Source organism: Euphorbia lathyris, chromosome 8 (assembly GCF_963576675.1).
Source record: "Euphorbia lathyris chromosome 8, ddEupLath1.1, whole genome shotgun sequence".
Classification (NCBI taxonomy): Eukaryota; Viridiplantae; Streptophyta; class Magnoliopsida; order Malpighiales; family Euphorbiaceae; genus Euphorbia; species Euphorbia lathyris.
Window position 1 is genome coordinate 58148596 of NC_088917.1, and position 16777 is coordinate 58165372.

At 33.9% G+C, this 16777-nt stretch overlaps 1 protein-coding gene across 3 annotated transcripts; it reads left to right on the forward strand.

Annotated features, from left to right (window-relative positions):
* Positions 1–6055: 6055 nt before the first annotated feature.
* On the forward strand, positions 6056–12467 carry LOC136202474 (uncharacterized). Of its 3 annotated transcripts, none has more exons than XM_065993118.1 (10): positions 6056–9286; positions 9422–9685; positions 9778–9965; positions 10099–10170; positions 10250–10402; positions 10517–10680; positions 10774–10921; positions 11550–11672; positions 11781–11868; positions 11946–12467. In XM_065993118.1, the coding sequence occupies exons 1-10, from the start codon at positions 6517–6519 to the stop codon at positions 12143–12145; spliced, it is 4170 nt and encodes a 1389-aa protein (XP_065849190.1). In that variant the 5' UTR covers positions 6056–6516; the 3' UTR covers positions 12146–12467. The 3 variants fall into 3 exon arrangements, with proteins under 3 accessions (XP_065849190.1, XP_065849189.1, XP_065849188.1); XM_065993117.1 differs by having other exon boundaries at positions 6056–6336; positions 6532–9685; XM_065993116.1 differs by having other exon boundaries at positions 6056–9685.
* The last annotated feature ends 4310 nt before the right edge of the window (positions 12468–16777 follow it).

Sequence of the window (16777 nt, forward strand, 5' to 3'; positions counted from 1 at the left end):
GCTGACCGACTTAAAGCACTGTCCAACGAACTAACCAGGGCTGTCTTAACCGACAGCTTTAGGATTCCTCCTCCCGATGCTGACAAAACGGGGGAGAAAGAACAAGCGAGAACACCAGCAAGAACACAACATGGGTCTAGTCAATCCCAACAAAAGAAAAAGAAATAGATATAGGCTAGCTCAGTATAGACTAAGTATGATGTGATCTATATGCCTTGTCTTTAAGTTTTTCTTTTGTAAACGCTGACTACCGATTTCAATATATCATACCTGCATCTTTCATTCTATTTCTGAGTTATGATATATGTTGCTGTGTACTGAGTCATTAGGTATCTTCAATTAAATCAGCTATGTTTAATACTTATGAAACTTATTGATTGAATCAAATGCTGATAACATGTTTGACATTGACCTATGTGTTTATAAAACATTGTCTCTTAAGAACTCATTGAACAACAAATTACTCAGCGCACTCTAAATGATTAAACCTTCCGCTTAATACTGAGTAAATAGAATATGTTACATAAGCTGACTTATGTCTGAAAACTGACCTTAGACTTACTCGACTAAACCTTTAAATGTTTAGAGTAAAACTAAGTCAGTAGCTCAACCCTCACGGGGGAGTTTGCTAAGTTATAATAGGTCAACTATCATGGGGGAGCTCAATACTGAGTTCCTCGCTGAATAGTTTTGCCAACATCAAAATGGGGGAGTTTGTTGAAACACCTTTCCACATAATTTTGATTTGACAAAATTGTTTAAGTATAATTGAAATACATATTCTAAACACACTAAGTTTAAATGCTTTGATTTATTTTACTAATGTGTTTGTTCAATGTTGAGTTAAATTGTTTATAAGACACAAGAATTAAAAGGCCCAAGCCCAATACAAGTGACAAAGCCCAAGTCAAACAGTTCTAATACAACTCGGCCCGCGTTAGTCAAAACGATGTCGCTGTGTACAAAACGCAACTCAGCAATCGAAGGATCTGGAAGACCTTCGGGAACAACTTCAAGATGAAGCTGCTGAGTAGATTCGACAAACGTACAAGATAGCAGCTGGCTAAAGAAAACTTCCAGACAAAGTATTTCCACTTTGGGTAAAGTTCAGATGACACAGTATGCTGTCTAGTTGACTTTACCATAAATAGTGAGACACTCTGCCGAGCTGACCAAAAGCTGACCGTGGACAGAAGATACACAAATCTGATTGGTCGAGAGCTCTGAGCAAGTCAGGATGACAACGACAGGAAGCCGTTTCCCTCCAACGATTATTTTGAAATTCAAAATGACCGATGCCCAGACGTCTCTATAATTAGAGTGCCATCAGAAGCTTCTACACCAACAGAACTTGATCAAGCCATTACGCTGACCAAATCTCTACACAAAGTTCTGCAAGAAAAAAGCAAAGCAACCTTACACTACATTCAATATCTTTTGTGTAAAAGTCTAGAGTGATTATTCAATCATCTAAGGTGTCTTAGCAAATCATTGTTTAGGACAAACACTTATCATTTTTAGAGATTAGTAAGGAAAGGCTGAGTACTCGGTTATAGTACTCAGCGAGAGATTAGGATTGAGTAGAGGTATAGAGGAAGGTACTCTTGTTATACTTAGTTGCTAAGATTGTAAAAGGTTTGAGGCTCTACCTTTAAAGAGCTCAGTAGAGGATTCGAAATCTCGGAACATGTTCCGGGGACAGGACGTAGGCTTAGAAGAAGCCGAACCTGGATAAATCTGCTGAGTAACGTATTTCTTACCTTAAACTCCTTATATATATTGCTTGCTTAAATAACCGAAAACTGACCTAGTAAAGAGGTCAAGCTGAGTTGTGCGCATCGAACATCTGAGCTCAGGAATAGACTTTAAGTGCTATCTCCTGACTCAAGTCAAGAAACTGACCTAGTCACCAGTTGACTAAGCCAGTATCTTACTGATCACTCAGCGCCGCTGTTAAAATATTTTCTCTTAAGGAAAGAAGTTTGCCCAAACTTAAGAAAAAGTTTAAATAGTTCCTAACCCCCCCTTGGAACTATACTTGCAACGTTATAAGGGACCAACAAAATATATGGGCATAATTAACAAATAGAGGTGCATTAGTCAAGAACTAAAATTTCCTTAGAAATAAATGTTTGTTGTAGCTGCACTGCACTGCATAACTACTTGAGGAATCTTTGACTTGAACTTGTCTTGTTTCGGTTTAACATGAGAAAAAACAGATTCTATTAAAAAAAAAATTTGTCTGGAGAATACTATATATGTAGAACAAACACTATGCTCTGCTCATAACGAATTTGGTGTCTAATTCAACCAGAATAAGTCGAGCAGCCATGCATATAGCTGTTGTCAATTTCTCACCCTCTCTATCTCAAAACAGTCTCACAAGTTTCCTCTTAAGTCTAGGTTTAATAACTCCCCAGTGTCACGAGACCACTCGTCAGGGCCCGTGTGGCGCTTACCTATGCTCCTCGAAGTAAGCCAGCCAAAGGAATTAGGTCACTCTAACTGCAAGAATCACATGCAAGGGTTAGATAGAAACCCGTATAGGGAATATAGAAGCATACATATAATACTAATATATAGGCAACCATCACATTCATACACACACATAGATAACATATAGAACACACAAGAAGGAACAATACGCGGACGATGTTATTCATATATAAGCAGCAGTGTTACATCATAAGTCCCATCCCGTAGTAGTAGGGGGGCAACTACTAGAGATGGTAGAATGCCGACAACCTAGTGACAAGTCGAGTGTGACAGGTCACTCCCCCCTATAGTGTTTCTTATACCAACTCGAGGTCTACGGCCAATGGCCATTACAATGTTCCATAGGGTATACTAGAGTACTCTCTCCCCATTATTACATAGTGTGATTACAAAGATAATCCCCCCTTACACCCAGCACCTTGTCCCTTTTTTTATCGCTTAGTCCCTGTACTTAGTGATTTATCTTTCAACCTACTAAACTCAACAATTGTAATAGAAGTTCAATTAAATCAAAATTATAAAACGAATAATCCCCGACAACGGACCAAAAACTTAATGGACGAAATGTGTATCGTACCAAACTAAGGGCAAGTGCACCCTATCGTTATCAATTAATAAATAGTAAGTAGAGTATCATTCCTCGAGGATTGTGTTTATATCTATTGATTTCTGTGAATTGTTTGAGATACTAAAACTAATGAATTTAAAAGAATTGAATAAAGTAAACAAATAAGGAAACAAAATGAATATAAATATGATGTAAATTACTAGAGCAAGGCTTCACCTAACCTAATGCACATAATCCAGACAACAATCCTATCTAAGTTCTTAAGTTTTAATCTAGAGACAGTGGTTATTTTTTAAAGTAATATACCTAGGTCAAGATTAATCATATTTCACATACAATTATCCTAACTTTGGTCCAGTCAAGAATAAAGATATAATGAAAGCATTAAGTTCTCTGAAATAACCTCAAAGTTAATTTATGAAAGTAAACCCCGAAAAACTTGCATGTCTAAACTATGTAATTCCATTAATTATCTTAGCGTCAGTCAACCAAAATAATTAATGTAATTTAGCTAAATATAGGCCAAATATCTAATTAGAAAATTAAGCTTCATAGTTTAATTCTCTAATTGAACTTGAAATCGGATTGCAAGTAAATCATATACTTCGATTAGGATTCGTCATAACTTTAGCTTTGGAGGAGTTAGTTCATGGTAGATAGACAGAAAATAGGAAATTTAATAGAAAACAAGTTTGAATGGAGGATTGAATTTTTCTTTGCAACTTCTTTAACTTTAATGTAATTAAAGAGAATATTAATGGAGGATTGAATTCTTCTTTGCAACTTCTTAACTTTAATGCAATTAAAGAGCATTAAGTAGCGTGACTCCCTTTTGAGCATTCAAAAGACTCTTTAATACATTATTAAATAGTCATAACATTCCATGTGTGGTTACTGAGGAATTTATGACAGTAAAGACTTATTTAAAGAGTCATGAATTCTTCATTCTTGAACTGCTACGAGGTTGCCGACTAGAGGGAGTTTACTTGAATAATGATTCAATAATTGCATTTTTTACCCCAAATAATACCTAAAAAATACATGGAACAAACATTAGTTCTTAAAACACAAAAGTAAACATAAAACATTTTAAAAATGTATGATTAATAAAATTAAAATATATATTAAAAATTATATGAAAATGCAAGATAACAGGGCCATCTTGGAGGATCCAATACATATTTTGACACGTATGTTGTGAACCCACTTAAGAAAATATAATGGTAGAGACGTGTGGATTCACGCTACACATGTTAAAATGTGTATGAAGATCCTATATTTGACATAAAAGTCTATAATCCCTAATAATTTTTCTTCATATTGATTCCATGTCATATTGTGTGTGGTTACAATTTAAAGATTTTTATATTTACTTATTACACTATAAATAAATTTACAGACTGTTAAGATACTCCTAAAAAAGTTCAAGAAGATAATATTCTTTTGAAGCTAAATTTAAGGAATTATGATATACCAAATCTATTTAAAATATATAAAAAATCATTTACAAGAATAAATAAGTATATATGTATGGTTAATTAAAAAACGGTTAGTGAGATTTTCCACATTTTCAACGATTTTATTATGTTGGGTGTGTATTAAATGAAACTAAAATCATCCATTTTTTTCACATTTTCAATGATTTTATGATGTTGGGTGTGTGTTAAATGAAACTAAAATCATCCATTTTTTTCACATTTTCAATGATTTTATGATGTTGGGTGTGTGTTAAATGAAACTAAAATCATCAATTTTTACAGTGAGTCCTCATTCTCCTCCTATCCTTCAATTTTCAAACAGTCTTTCTTTTCTTAAACTCTCATATATACCTTTCTTAATTACACAATTACATAATTTAATTACAACATTCAACAAAAAGATAACAGAGAAAATATAGGAGACAGAAAGAATATCCATTGTTAATGTGGAATTAGCACTACATACCAACTCTCACATTCAAATCTTTGCGTTCTACCAATCTCGATTACATTTTCAAATTCATAATTTTTAATTCTTCTACGATATGATCAGGTATTTGCTCTTTTTTCATATTTTTTATGTTTATTTTCATATTTTTTTCGATTATTAGACATTTTGTTAAATGAAATAAGAGAAATTCTACTACAAACTAAGACCAATATTAGTTCTTCTATTAAGATGATGTCATATTCGCAGTTGAAATAATGTGACATCATTTTAATGGACAAACCTAGTACTTGTCTCCACCTAGTATATGAATAATTAAATCAGTTTTTAATTTATAATGTGATTAATAATTTTTATTTTTTTTATTCAAAAAAAATAATTTTTACTTTTTTTAGAGATAATGTACTAAAATGATCAAAATATATTTGAAGAAGTATTAATTTAACTGTTAAATTAGTATAATTTCAGTTTCAATATTTAAGAAATTATACTAATTTAGTTGGAGTTAAATTGGTATAATTTCATACAAAAAAAAACCTTGAAGCATTTTGATACGTTATGTCTATTTGTTAAATTAATACTAATTTAATTCTAGATGGCTATTTGTTAAATTAGTATAAATTATACTAATTTATGTCTATTTGTTAAATATTATTCAACTTATGTACATGTGCTACCTAAATTCTAGATGGCTTTTAATTATTTATGAAAAGCTTTTATTGTAAGTAAGAATTAAAGATTTCAAAATTTAAAATAATTAATTAAATTTAATTCCGTTAATTATATCTTATTGTTTAAAAAAATATTTAAAATAAATTATGAAAAGGAAATAAGTTTTTTGTTTGTTTTTTTTTCAGGGAAGGAAAAAAGAACAAAGTACCAAAATAAATCACTATCAGGAACTATCTCAATAAAGTATAGTCTTTTTAAACAAAAACAACCTTAATTCTATCGTGTCAATTTACCCCTTTTTGATAAAAAAAACATAAAATCTTTTAATTAAATATTTGCATGAAACTATCCACGTGGCATTTTCCGTTTTCTTTAATTCCAAGCGAACCGAAACCACCATTCCTCTCTTCTCTCCAACCCCCCGAAAACAGACAATTTTTTTCCATTCCAGTAATAAATTTGCTGACAAGAAAAAGAATCCCTAAATCCAAATAAGAAGTTTTTAATCTTTTCCATTTTTTGACTAATAAGATTCAGTGAGAAAAGACTGAAAGAGATTCACCGAGAGCCCCTTCACTTCCCTGCGTGTGTCTCTCTCCTTGCCTCTTCACTTCCATGCGTGTCTCTTCGCCTCTTCATTTCTTTTCCATCTTGCTCGCCACTGTTTCACTCTGGTATTTTTCTTTTCTCTGTTTTTGAGCTTTTTGAGTCTTCAAACCTTGTGTTTTTTCCAACTATCTTATAGGGGCTTTCAAAACTAATGAATGTATAGATAGCTAGATAAGACTAATTAGCTAAACCCTAGGTTTTCCACTCTACTTAGATCAATTAAATACCCAATTCGATATTCTTCTATGGAATTTGAACAGAATTACATACCAAAAGATCTAAGGCCAATCAAAACTATAACGGAGGAACCCCGCATTGCGATGGTTCCCACTGCTACAACTACAATCACTGAACCAGGGGCAACAACAAGCCGAAACCTGGAATTTTTAGCTAATATAGATGGCTCCAGACCGGTCTATTACCCGGCAAATGCATATGATGGTGGTTGTATAGGTTTAGGATATGGGAACCCCTCTCCCATAGGGGTGGCTGCGTGGGCCCCACGACTACCTATATCGGTGGGTGGTGTAAATGTCGGTATGAAATCCTCTGCTGTTGGTTTTGATTATAGCCCCAATTCGGGAAATATGATGGTTAGTAATGCTATTGATCATTCTGGGAATGAAATGATGGTTAAGGTGGGTAATATCCCTCATCTGGCCAATCGGGCTAATGGTAATGGAAGTAATGAAATCACAGCTGCGGTAGTCAATTCTAGTCCCAATTCGGGGGGAACCCGTGGTAGTGGAAGTGGGGCTGATTATGGTAGTGAAGAGGGTGGAGATGATTCTGCTTCAGGGAAGAAAGTCAAGTTTTTATGTAGTTTTGGGGGTAAAATTTTGCCAAGACCAAGTGATGGTATGTTGAGATACGTTGGAGGACAAACAAGAATCATTAGTGTAAAAAGAGATGTAAGCTTTAATGAATTAATGCAGAAGATGACAGATAGTTATGGCCAACCTGCGGTTACGAAATACCAGCTTCCTAACGAGGATCTTGATGCACTGGTTTCAGTTTCATGTGCCGACGATCTTGATAATATGATGGATGAGTATGAGAAGTTAGTTGAGAGGTCTAATGATGGATCTGCTAAGTTAAGGGTGTTTCTATTTTCGGCAACAGAGCTTGATTCACCTGGGGTGGTTCAATCTGGGGATTTGCATGACAATGGACTGAGATATGTTGACGCTGTAAATGGGATAATGGATGGTTTCATTAATGGGATTTCTAGGAAGGAAAGTATAGCAAGTGCAACTTCAACTCAAAACTCTGATAGTGGGAATGAGATTGTTGATAGCTTTGTTGCCACTCAAATGGATGTTAATGGAGCACAACAAATCAACATATTGTCTAACCTGGGTACTACTCATGATGCTAATCCAAAATTGGTGCCTATGGAGCATAATCCTCTTGGCATTCCCATGGTTAACTCTGGTAGTCCCCAAACATCATCTTCTCCTCAGTCTGATGTTGAATTTGAGAGGTCCGCTCCAGTTGCTTTGCCCCAACAGCAATTGGGGTATGATTATCAGCAAGCTGTGATGGGCATTCCTCCACACAGTCCTTCGTTACAAGCTTATGCAGATCCAAATCGGGCAGATTATAGGCATCAACCTAGCCATATGCGATTCCCTAATACTCAATTTTTGGGGACTGCTGGATCTGCATTCACCCAACAACAGCTTCGTGATAGTAATGTTGGTGTTGCTCCTCATCGTTTTGTTTCTACAGTTCACATGGCAATGGCTCCCACATCTCACGTTTCTATAAGGCCAAGTGTTCAGCCTTTGGTGCAACCCCAACAAACCCGTCTGGAACATTATTCTGATGAGAACACATATGGAAAAAGGTTTGTTCAGCTTCCTATTGATCCGACCTACAATGCATATCAAGCGCCATATCCACCTGCAGTAATTGGAGGAGGCTATGCCTGGCATCCTGTTCCACAGACGGAGCATGTTATCTACTCTGATGGATCAGTGTCTCCTCAACAGGTCGCTTTTCCTGAGAAAATTCAGCGGTTGGAAGACTGTTTTATGTGTCAGAAAGCATTGCCTCATGCACATTCAGATTCTTTGGTACCGAACCAAAAAGAGAGTGGTCTATGTGTTATACCTGATTCACACTCAATTCATCAAAGTCTTCTTAATAGGGGTATGGTAGCTGGAGCATTGGGGGATGTCCCTATTGAACAGGGTACTGGGTTTCGATCTCCTGCATTTAGCCATACTGATCATCAGATTGGATTGCAACAACCAGAAGCAGTTATGTTCTATCAAAATCCAACACTTCATGATAATGTGAGAACGGCTGTTCGCATGACAGACAATTCTGATCAGTCCAAGATTGCAGTTCCCCATGGTATGATGGGTGTACCAGGATTATCAACTATAACCCCTCAATCTCGCCTAGAAGATTCTCTACATCAGTATCTGGTGCCGCGCCAATACCAGCCTAATGAGGAGGCCTTACAAAATAAACGCATCAACACTGATATTCCTTATTATACTGGTGTAATTAAAGCTTCTGAGCGCTTGGGTCATGAGTCTCCTGTAGAATTCTCTTGTAGACTGCCTGGTGTTGTTTCTAAAGATCAAGGAGTAGAGTCTTGCATATCAAGTGGCCAGCGGAGCCCAATTGATGGGATGATGGAAAGTCTCTGGATAAGCCCCCATGAAATTAATGCTAATAGCGAGCAGTATCAGTCATTGGTTGATAAAATGAGAAAGGATGAAATATTAGATATCAGAGGCCAGCAGACGTTGGAAAGGAATGTAATTTTAGATGCTACTTATAGTAATCCTCAGGTGGTTATTGACTCAACTCATGTTAAGCAAACTGCAGTGCTGCCTGCTTCAGTGGAAGCCTCTTATGCATATAATTCTCAGCAAATGGAAACCTATGAGACCACACAACCACCTATACTGGGTAATCAAGGATCATATCCACAATCACAGATCGGTGTTCATCTACTAGATAATGATAATACTAGTTACGGAACCACTGCATTGTCAGGTACTGAGCCATCCTATGTTGTTGATAGAACATTACCTGTTCAGTGGGGAAATGGTGTCTTACAGTTGCAACAGACGATTGGTTTGGCTGAATTAGAAACTACATCTAATTCAAAATCTTCATTCTCGTCATCAGGGGGTGCTGAAGATGTTCAAGATTCCTCAAACTCCTTTTTCAGCAGCCAGGACCCTTGGAATCTAAGGCATGATACTCAAGTTCCTCCTAAACCCAACAAAATTCTAACAAGGAGAGAAGATTTTGATGCAAATGATCCTTTCAGTGGGAACAACTCGAGTAATGGTGGAGAATCAATAACAGATGGGCTATTGATGGGTGTAGTTTCCAAGCGATTGAGCAATTCAAAGGATTTCAATTCTGAGCAAGTTAAATCATCCCAAGGTCAGAATTATTGCATTTATGTTTGTGTCTATTTGTATCTCGAATCATCTTTCAAGTTGCAAAACTTATTTTTACTGCTTTTATGGTTAAAGGCTCAGCTGAGGAACTCATCAAGCAAGAACTTCGAGCTGTAGCTGAAGATATAGTTGCTTCTGTTTTTTCATTGGCTACTCCTGATGATGGCTCGATGGTGCATGAACAGAAAGAAACAACTTGTGAAGAAAGTAATAAGGAAATTTCAAGTAAAGATATTGAAATCCAGCAAAAATCCATGTTTGAGGTACATTTTTTTTTTACCCTGTCTCGGATGTTTGGGTCATATTTGTTTCTCCATTCAATGATGTTGTTGTTTCTTTGATTTATTTATTTGTTATACTTTTTTTATATAAATCATTTTCTCCTAATTTACTCAGGATGTGATTAGTAAAGTCCCAGAAAAGGTAAATTTTGGATTTCCAGTGTCAGGAGGCATTGGTCGCTTACAGGTTGGTACATTTGCTTGATTTTATCCCAGTGTTTATATATTTATGAATTCATGTTAAGGGGTTTTTTTCGCCTTGCCAGATTATAAAGAATGGTGATCTTGAAGAATTGCAGGAATTGGGTTCTGGGACCTTCGGCACTGTATACCATGGAAAGTGGAGGGGTACTGATGTTGCAATTAAACGGATTAACGAAAGGTGTTTTGCTGGGAAACCTACTGAACAAGAACGCATGGTTAGTGTGTGTGTGTGTGTGTGTGTGTGTTTGGGAACTGGATTATTTTTTCTATTTGGACCTTTTGTTCTTTCATTTGACTCACCAGTGTTACTGGTATTTGCATAAAAACAGATCGATGATTTTTGGAACGAAGCAGCTAAACTTGCTGAATTGCACCATCCAAATGTTGTAGCTTTCTATGGTATGGTTCTCGATGGTCCTGGAGGTTCTGTGGCAACAGTGACAGAATACATGGTTAATGGTTCTTTGAGAAATGCCTTGCAGAAGAATGAGAGGTGTTTTTTGTTTCTCCTGTTATTTATTTATGATATCCCACTTTTATGTTTGTTGAGTAATGTAAAACTGAAGTTGAGAATAATTGTTTTTAGGAGCATTGACAAACGTAAGCGTCTACTAGTTGCCATGGATGTAGCCTTTGGCATGGAATATTTGCATGGGAAGAATATTGTACACTTTGATTTGAAGAGTGACAATTTGCTTGTCAATCTCCGTGACCCTCATCGCCCAATATGCAAGGTATTGACCATTCCTCAAGAAGAAATGATCATTTTTTGTTGGTACATCTTCTGGGTTATAGTTTGAGGACTAGAATGTTCTTTTAAAAAAATTTACTATTATTATATGCATTTATCAATAGAGGAATTATGCTCTTTTTGAAGAGCTTTGTATCCGACTGAAAGAGGAGCTTGAAACAGTAAATCAACCTTAAATTGTCATAATTTGCTTTGGTGGGTGGTATTAAAATTGAATCTTGTTTAGAGGTAACTGCAGGTTCTTAACAAAATCTCCAGCTAATATTTTAAACTAAATATTTCTTGCCCTGCTACGAGAAGTAGGACAAAAAAAAGTTACATGTACACTTCTTTTACAACTTTATTTTGAAAAAACAGATTGTCCTTGAAAAACTAGTTGGATAGTTGGTTGATTTGGGTTTTATTTTGTGGTGACATTTGATTTATTTTATTGCTTTAATTTCTACTGCATCTATATGTAAACTATTCTTTGCATCATTAGTTTAAAGCAATCGATAGATAATTAGATCAATGGTTGAATAGAACACCTGCACCCCTTAACCGCTACATATGTGTCTGCCTTTGACATGGAAGCTGAGGCAGTCGTATTCTCTATTTTTCTTTGGTTCCAGGTTGGTGATTTGGGCCTTTCCAAGGTGAAATGTCAAACACTTATCTCTGGTGGTGTTAGGGGAACGCTTCCATGGATGGCCCCAGAGCTTCTGAATGGTAGCAGTAGTCTTGTGTCTGAGAAGGTTTGAGCACCTAGTTTATTCAATCCAAAAATCTTTGTCATTTTCTTTTTTCCCATATGTAACTAACTTGACTAAATCGTGCTTTATTGATCTCTTCGTTTGGTTTAGGTCGATGTGTTCTCGTTCGGTATTGTGCTGTGGGAGCTTTTGACTGGGGAAGAACCATATGCAGATTTGCACTATGGTGCTATTATAGGTAAACATTTTTATATGTGCCAAGAATTTCGGTAAATGATACTGTGGCATTGCTGCAATTGATTTCTTTCTATGCAGGTGGTATCGTGAGCAATACATTGCGACCATCGGTGCCTGAATCTTGTGACCCGGAATGGAGAGCATTAATGGAGAGATGCTGGTCATCTGAACCATCGGAGAGGCCGACATTCCCTATTATCGCAAATGAGTTACGAGCAATGGCAACAAAAACTCCTACAAAGGGACAAAATTCACCACAGGCTCAAGTTCAAAATTAAATCAATTCTAGATTTTTTCTGTTACCACTGTTGAGTGCTTTTTCTTATAGTCTGTAGAAAGAGGTCCTTTTTTGCAGAAACATTCATTTTTTAATTTGTTCCTAAAGGTTTGAAATAGGAGTCATTGTACATAGATTTTGTGACTTTTTAGGTTCACCTTAGACAACTTCAATTAAGATGACACTTGGGTTTTTTTTTGTTCCTTACGATGTACTGTATTTGTGTATATTGTACAGTTTGTTTTATCTTTATCGTCATAGATTTAACTCATCAACTTGCTGGGTTTGCTATTGAATAAAATTTTCATAGAATTTCAAATTTAGCTTCGTGTGTTTTTTCTCTTTGTTTTTTTTTTTTTTTTTTTTTTTTGCTATCAATTGGTCTAAATGAATAAGGTTATTAAAAAATCTAACCAGATTGAAATAGCATACTGAATCGTTTCCAAATTAATGAAATTCGGTTTTAGTGGAAAAATTTCAAACTAACCGAACCAAGTGGATGTAATAATCTCCCAATATATAAGATAATCTATTATATTTATAAAAGGCGGAACAAAAAAACACTTGGCATCATTTTAGAGTATTTCTTAGATATGATGTGGCTTAATTAAGGAGTTTTTGCTTAGATGTTATTTTCTCAAATAAAGCATTTCTAATGAACGAGAATTAGAGATTTGGCAGTCTGAGCTGTCGGCATTCAATGGCAACAATTTATTTCCCTAGATGGTACTTTGATGGTTTCCTTGATTATATTGCTGAGTATGATCTTTAATTTGAGATAGATAAACCCAGAAAAGGCAAGAGAAGAATTACTCCATGCATACATGGGGATGATCCATACATGGCGATACGCTAAAACATAAAATTGGGGTTAGGCTTCTTCAATTAAAGTCCTTCCTTTTATCGTAAACCTGGTTTTTAGTTTTCCTGTTGTTCCGGTCGTTCAATTTCTGATTATATTTAGAATGATAAGTTATGTTTTGGATATTTCTAAAAAAAAAATAGTTTGTAGACAATGATTAAGAATACAAGTGATTATCATAAGGTTCATTGTTAAAAAAAATCATCTTACTGTGTGATGGAAAATACTTTTCTGGTATGTTCCACTCTGTTACTATTCTCAATTCAACAATGTTCCTAAGCTTTGAAGTTAATGTTTATAAATGTGTTCTATCTAAGTTTAATGCTTTAAAGGTTTTCGTCCAAAGGTATAAAATCATTAAAGATGGAGGAAGGAGACACTGAGAGGTGGTAAATGAAGAGTTTCTTGTGGCATTGAAAACAATAGAAATATGTGTAGCTGATGGAACATTGGGCGTGTTCAAAATTTGAAAAGCTTTTGTGGCTGTATTTATAGTTTTATCAGATTTGGTGAGAGTGATTAATATCTGATGTGGCTGCAACCATCAAGTAATTGTGGAGGAGTTGATTTAATAATGTTGATGGTAGCAAAATTATTAACTGTTATTATTGTGCAAGTTAGATAATTTTACAAATTAATTCGCTAATATGATATTTGTTTTATACTCAGAGATCAAAGGTAGTTTTCAAATTTGATTCTCATATGATCTAATGTACTCTACTCTATCTATAATTTTATTTAAATTTAGAAAACTTAAACAGTGATGTGCCAAAAAAAAAATTAGAGTTTAAATTTTGATGTGTAATTTCTTATTTTATTAAAACTATTATTAAGGCTTAATATATCATTTGTTCTCTGAACTTGTCCAGAAAGCTTGATTGGCCTCTGAACTTTTAAAGTGTCCCGATAGCCTCCCCAACTTGCATAAAATGTTCAGTTATCCCACCGAACTTACGTAAAATGTAATCAATTGATCAGTCGGTCGTAAAAAGTAAATTAAATGCGGAAGACGTATTCCACGCATCTTAGAATGTTATTACATAATTCAAAAATAGATTAAAAATGAAGTTATTGGTTGCTCAACTATACAACTTGTCTTAATAGAACCGTATACCTCGATTTTGGTCGTTTTACTTTTTTTAAAAACTCGTGCAATACATCTTCCGCATTTAACTTACTTTTTTGCAACCGAGTGATTAATTGATTACATTTTGTGCAAGTTTAGGAGGCTAACTAAACATTTTATGCAAGTTGAAGGGGTTATCGGGATACTTTGAAAGTTCAAGAGACCAATTAACTTTTTCAGGGGCAAATGATGTATCAAGCCTATTATTAATTGTTTTTCAGTTTTTTTCTTTAAATCTGGTCCACTTTCATTTCAGTAGTCAGATTTAACTATCAATATATCCATATATCCAAGTACTTTAATATTTAGAGAAGTTGTAACATAGAAAGGCTTAGATTCTCGGAAATTGTACCTTCTATTTTGTTATTCCAATTGACTTGAGAGTTTAGTAATTACTAAAAAGTTTGTGAAGTAAAATTTTCAACAAAATCAAGCATATCATACAAAGCAATTTTTTTTATGTCTATAACAAAATCTAATGATTAAAGCGGTCCTAATTACTTTTACTCTAATTTCTTATACACAAATTATTTTAATTAATTTCAAAGTATTTTTAATCATTTTTTATTTTTATTCACATTACATTTAAATTGATATGATTTTTGTTTTAATGATTAAAATTTAAAATAGATTTTTATTTTTCTGGAAAAAAATATACTAATAGTGAAGTATTATTATGATTTAAGAAGGGTTGAGATATTAAATGTAATTGGTTTGTTCAATTATGAAAATTATTTTTATGACGAAATTAAATTCAAAGTGATATAATATATAAATTTGCACAAATTTTTTTTTTACATACTAAATAAAATAATCACTTATGACATAATTTCGCACATCATGCGGGTCTACATCTGGTTAGTATATATAGAGGAAGCATTGACACATGTACTTGTACAGATGTGGGTGCGGAAAGAAGCTAGCCAAAAACAACATCATAAATAAGTAATTAATTTATTAAAAATTTATTTAAACTATTGCTATATTCTTTTTCTTTTATTTAGATTTTGAGTTTTTTTCTCTATTAAAGTTTCTATTTATTTATATCATTTGTAAATTATTAAAAAAAATATTATATTTTACTTAATTAACTCAGAAGTCGTATCCAAGTGTTCTCGAAGTGTCGGAATATTCGACACTCATACTTAAACCTCCTAGAAGTGTATGTGCTATATATATATATATATATATATATATTTAAAGTACTACTATATTTTTTTCTTTTATTTAGATTTTGAGTTTTTTTTATTAAAGTTTTTTTTATTTATTTATTTATATCAATCCCTTTTTTGTAAAATTATGAAAAAAACATTATATTTTACTTAATTAATTCTGAAGTCGTGTCCCTAAAGTGTTGTAGAAGTGTTCCCGAAATAGCGAAATATTCGACACTCATACTTTAACCTCCTAGAAGTGTCGGTGTTTCATATATATATATATATATATATATATATATATATATATATATATAGTTATTTACTCTAGTTTTTATTATATTTTAAAACTGAAGATGTTTAATTTTTTTAGTACACCTATATTTCGACATTATAACTAAAATTATAAAATCAACTCGAAATTTATTGTTAAGTTTAGTGTTTTAGTTTTTTTACAGGTATGATTAGTTAATTGAATTAAACTTGTCATTTCATCTTGATGTTAAGAATAGCTATTTATTTATATTATTAAAGTACGTAGTTGTTGGATCCGACTTAAGAGTTTGATCACTGACTCCATCTTCAGAGGTTAACCTATACTGGGATGGACTCAAGATACACTCTGATGTCAAAGTTAGTAAGGTTGTAAGGAGAAAATAATAAAAGTGAAAAATAGAATCGGTTCTAAAAAGAGAGGGAAGTGCCTTTTTACAGAGGTCCCAAGGGATGAAGTTACCTTATTGCGTTGTGTGAGGCGGTGGTTGTAGGTCAATGTAGGAGAGAGGACTTTCTAGATCCCTTAGAGCAATGGGTCATCTTAGGAGCTTCAGGTCCATTTAGGTTTGGATCTTTGTTTTAGAGGATCTGTAACAGATATCCTCTTATAAGTGTATTTCAAATCATTGCATGTGAGACAATGCTTTAATATTTACCGTCCAATGGCATGCGTGCTTGATATGCACTTGAATAAGAGAGAGTTAATAATCATTGCCTTTTGATCTTGCTGGCGGTTACATAATGGTGAAAAGTTTATAAGCAATTATTTAGCACGAAACCTTTTTTTGTCTCCTTATAAGTTCTGGTTGAATCGCCTTTTGAAAGTCTTTACTTCTTTCATCTTTTTCGCCTTATAAGCCAACATAGTTATGATTCTATGGAGGTGGAAATTCTATTAGACTTTTTCTAATCACATAACTCTTTTAGCCTAAATGATGGTGAAGTTTATTATGTTTTGTGTTTTTCTCCACCTTTTCAATTTTAGCTTTCAAGATATCAAGTTATGGTAATTTTATATATACGTGCGCTTTAATCGTGTATCAAGTAATAAAGTGAAAGTAAATTTTGTTAGGTAACCAAATTAAGAGTTACTTTAACAAGTGAAATGAAAATACACAATTTAGAAAATTACTTGTGATGGAAGAAATCAATGCTTTTAGCTTTACTTAACATTTTTGCTCAATAATAACAGTTACCCTTTTTCAAGTTGTTTTA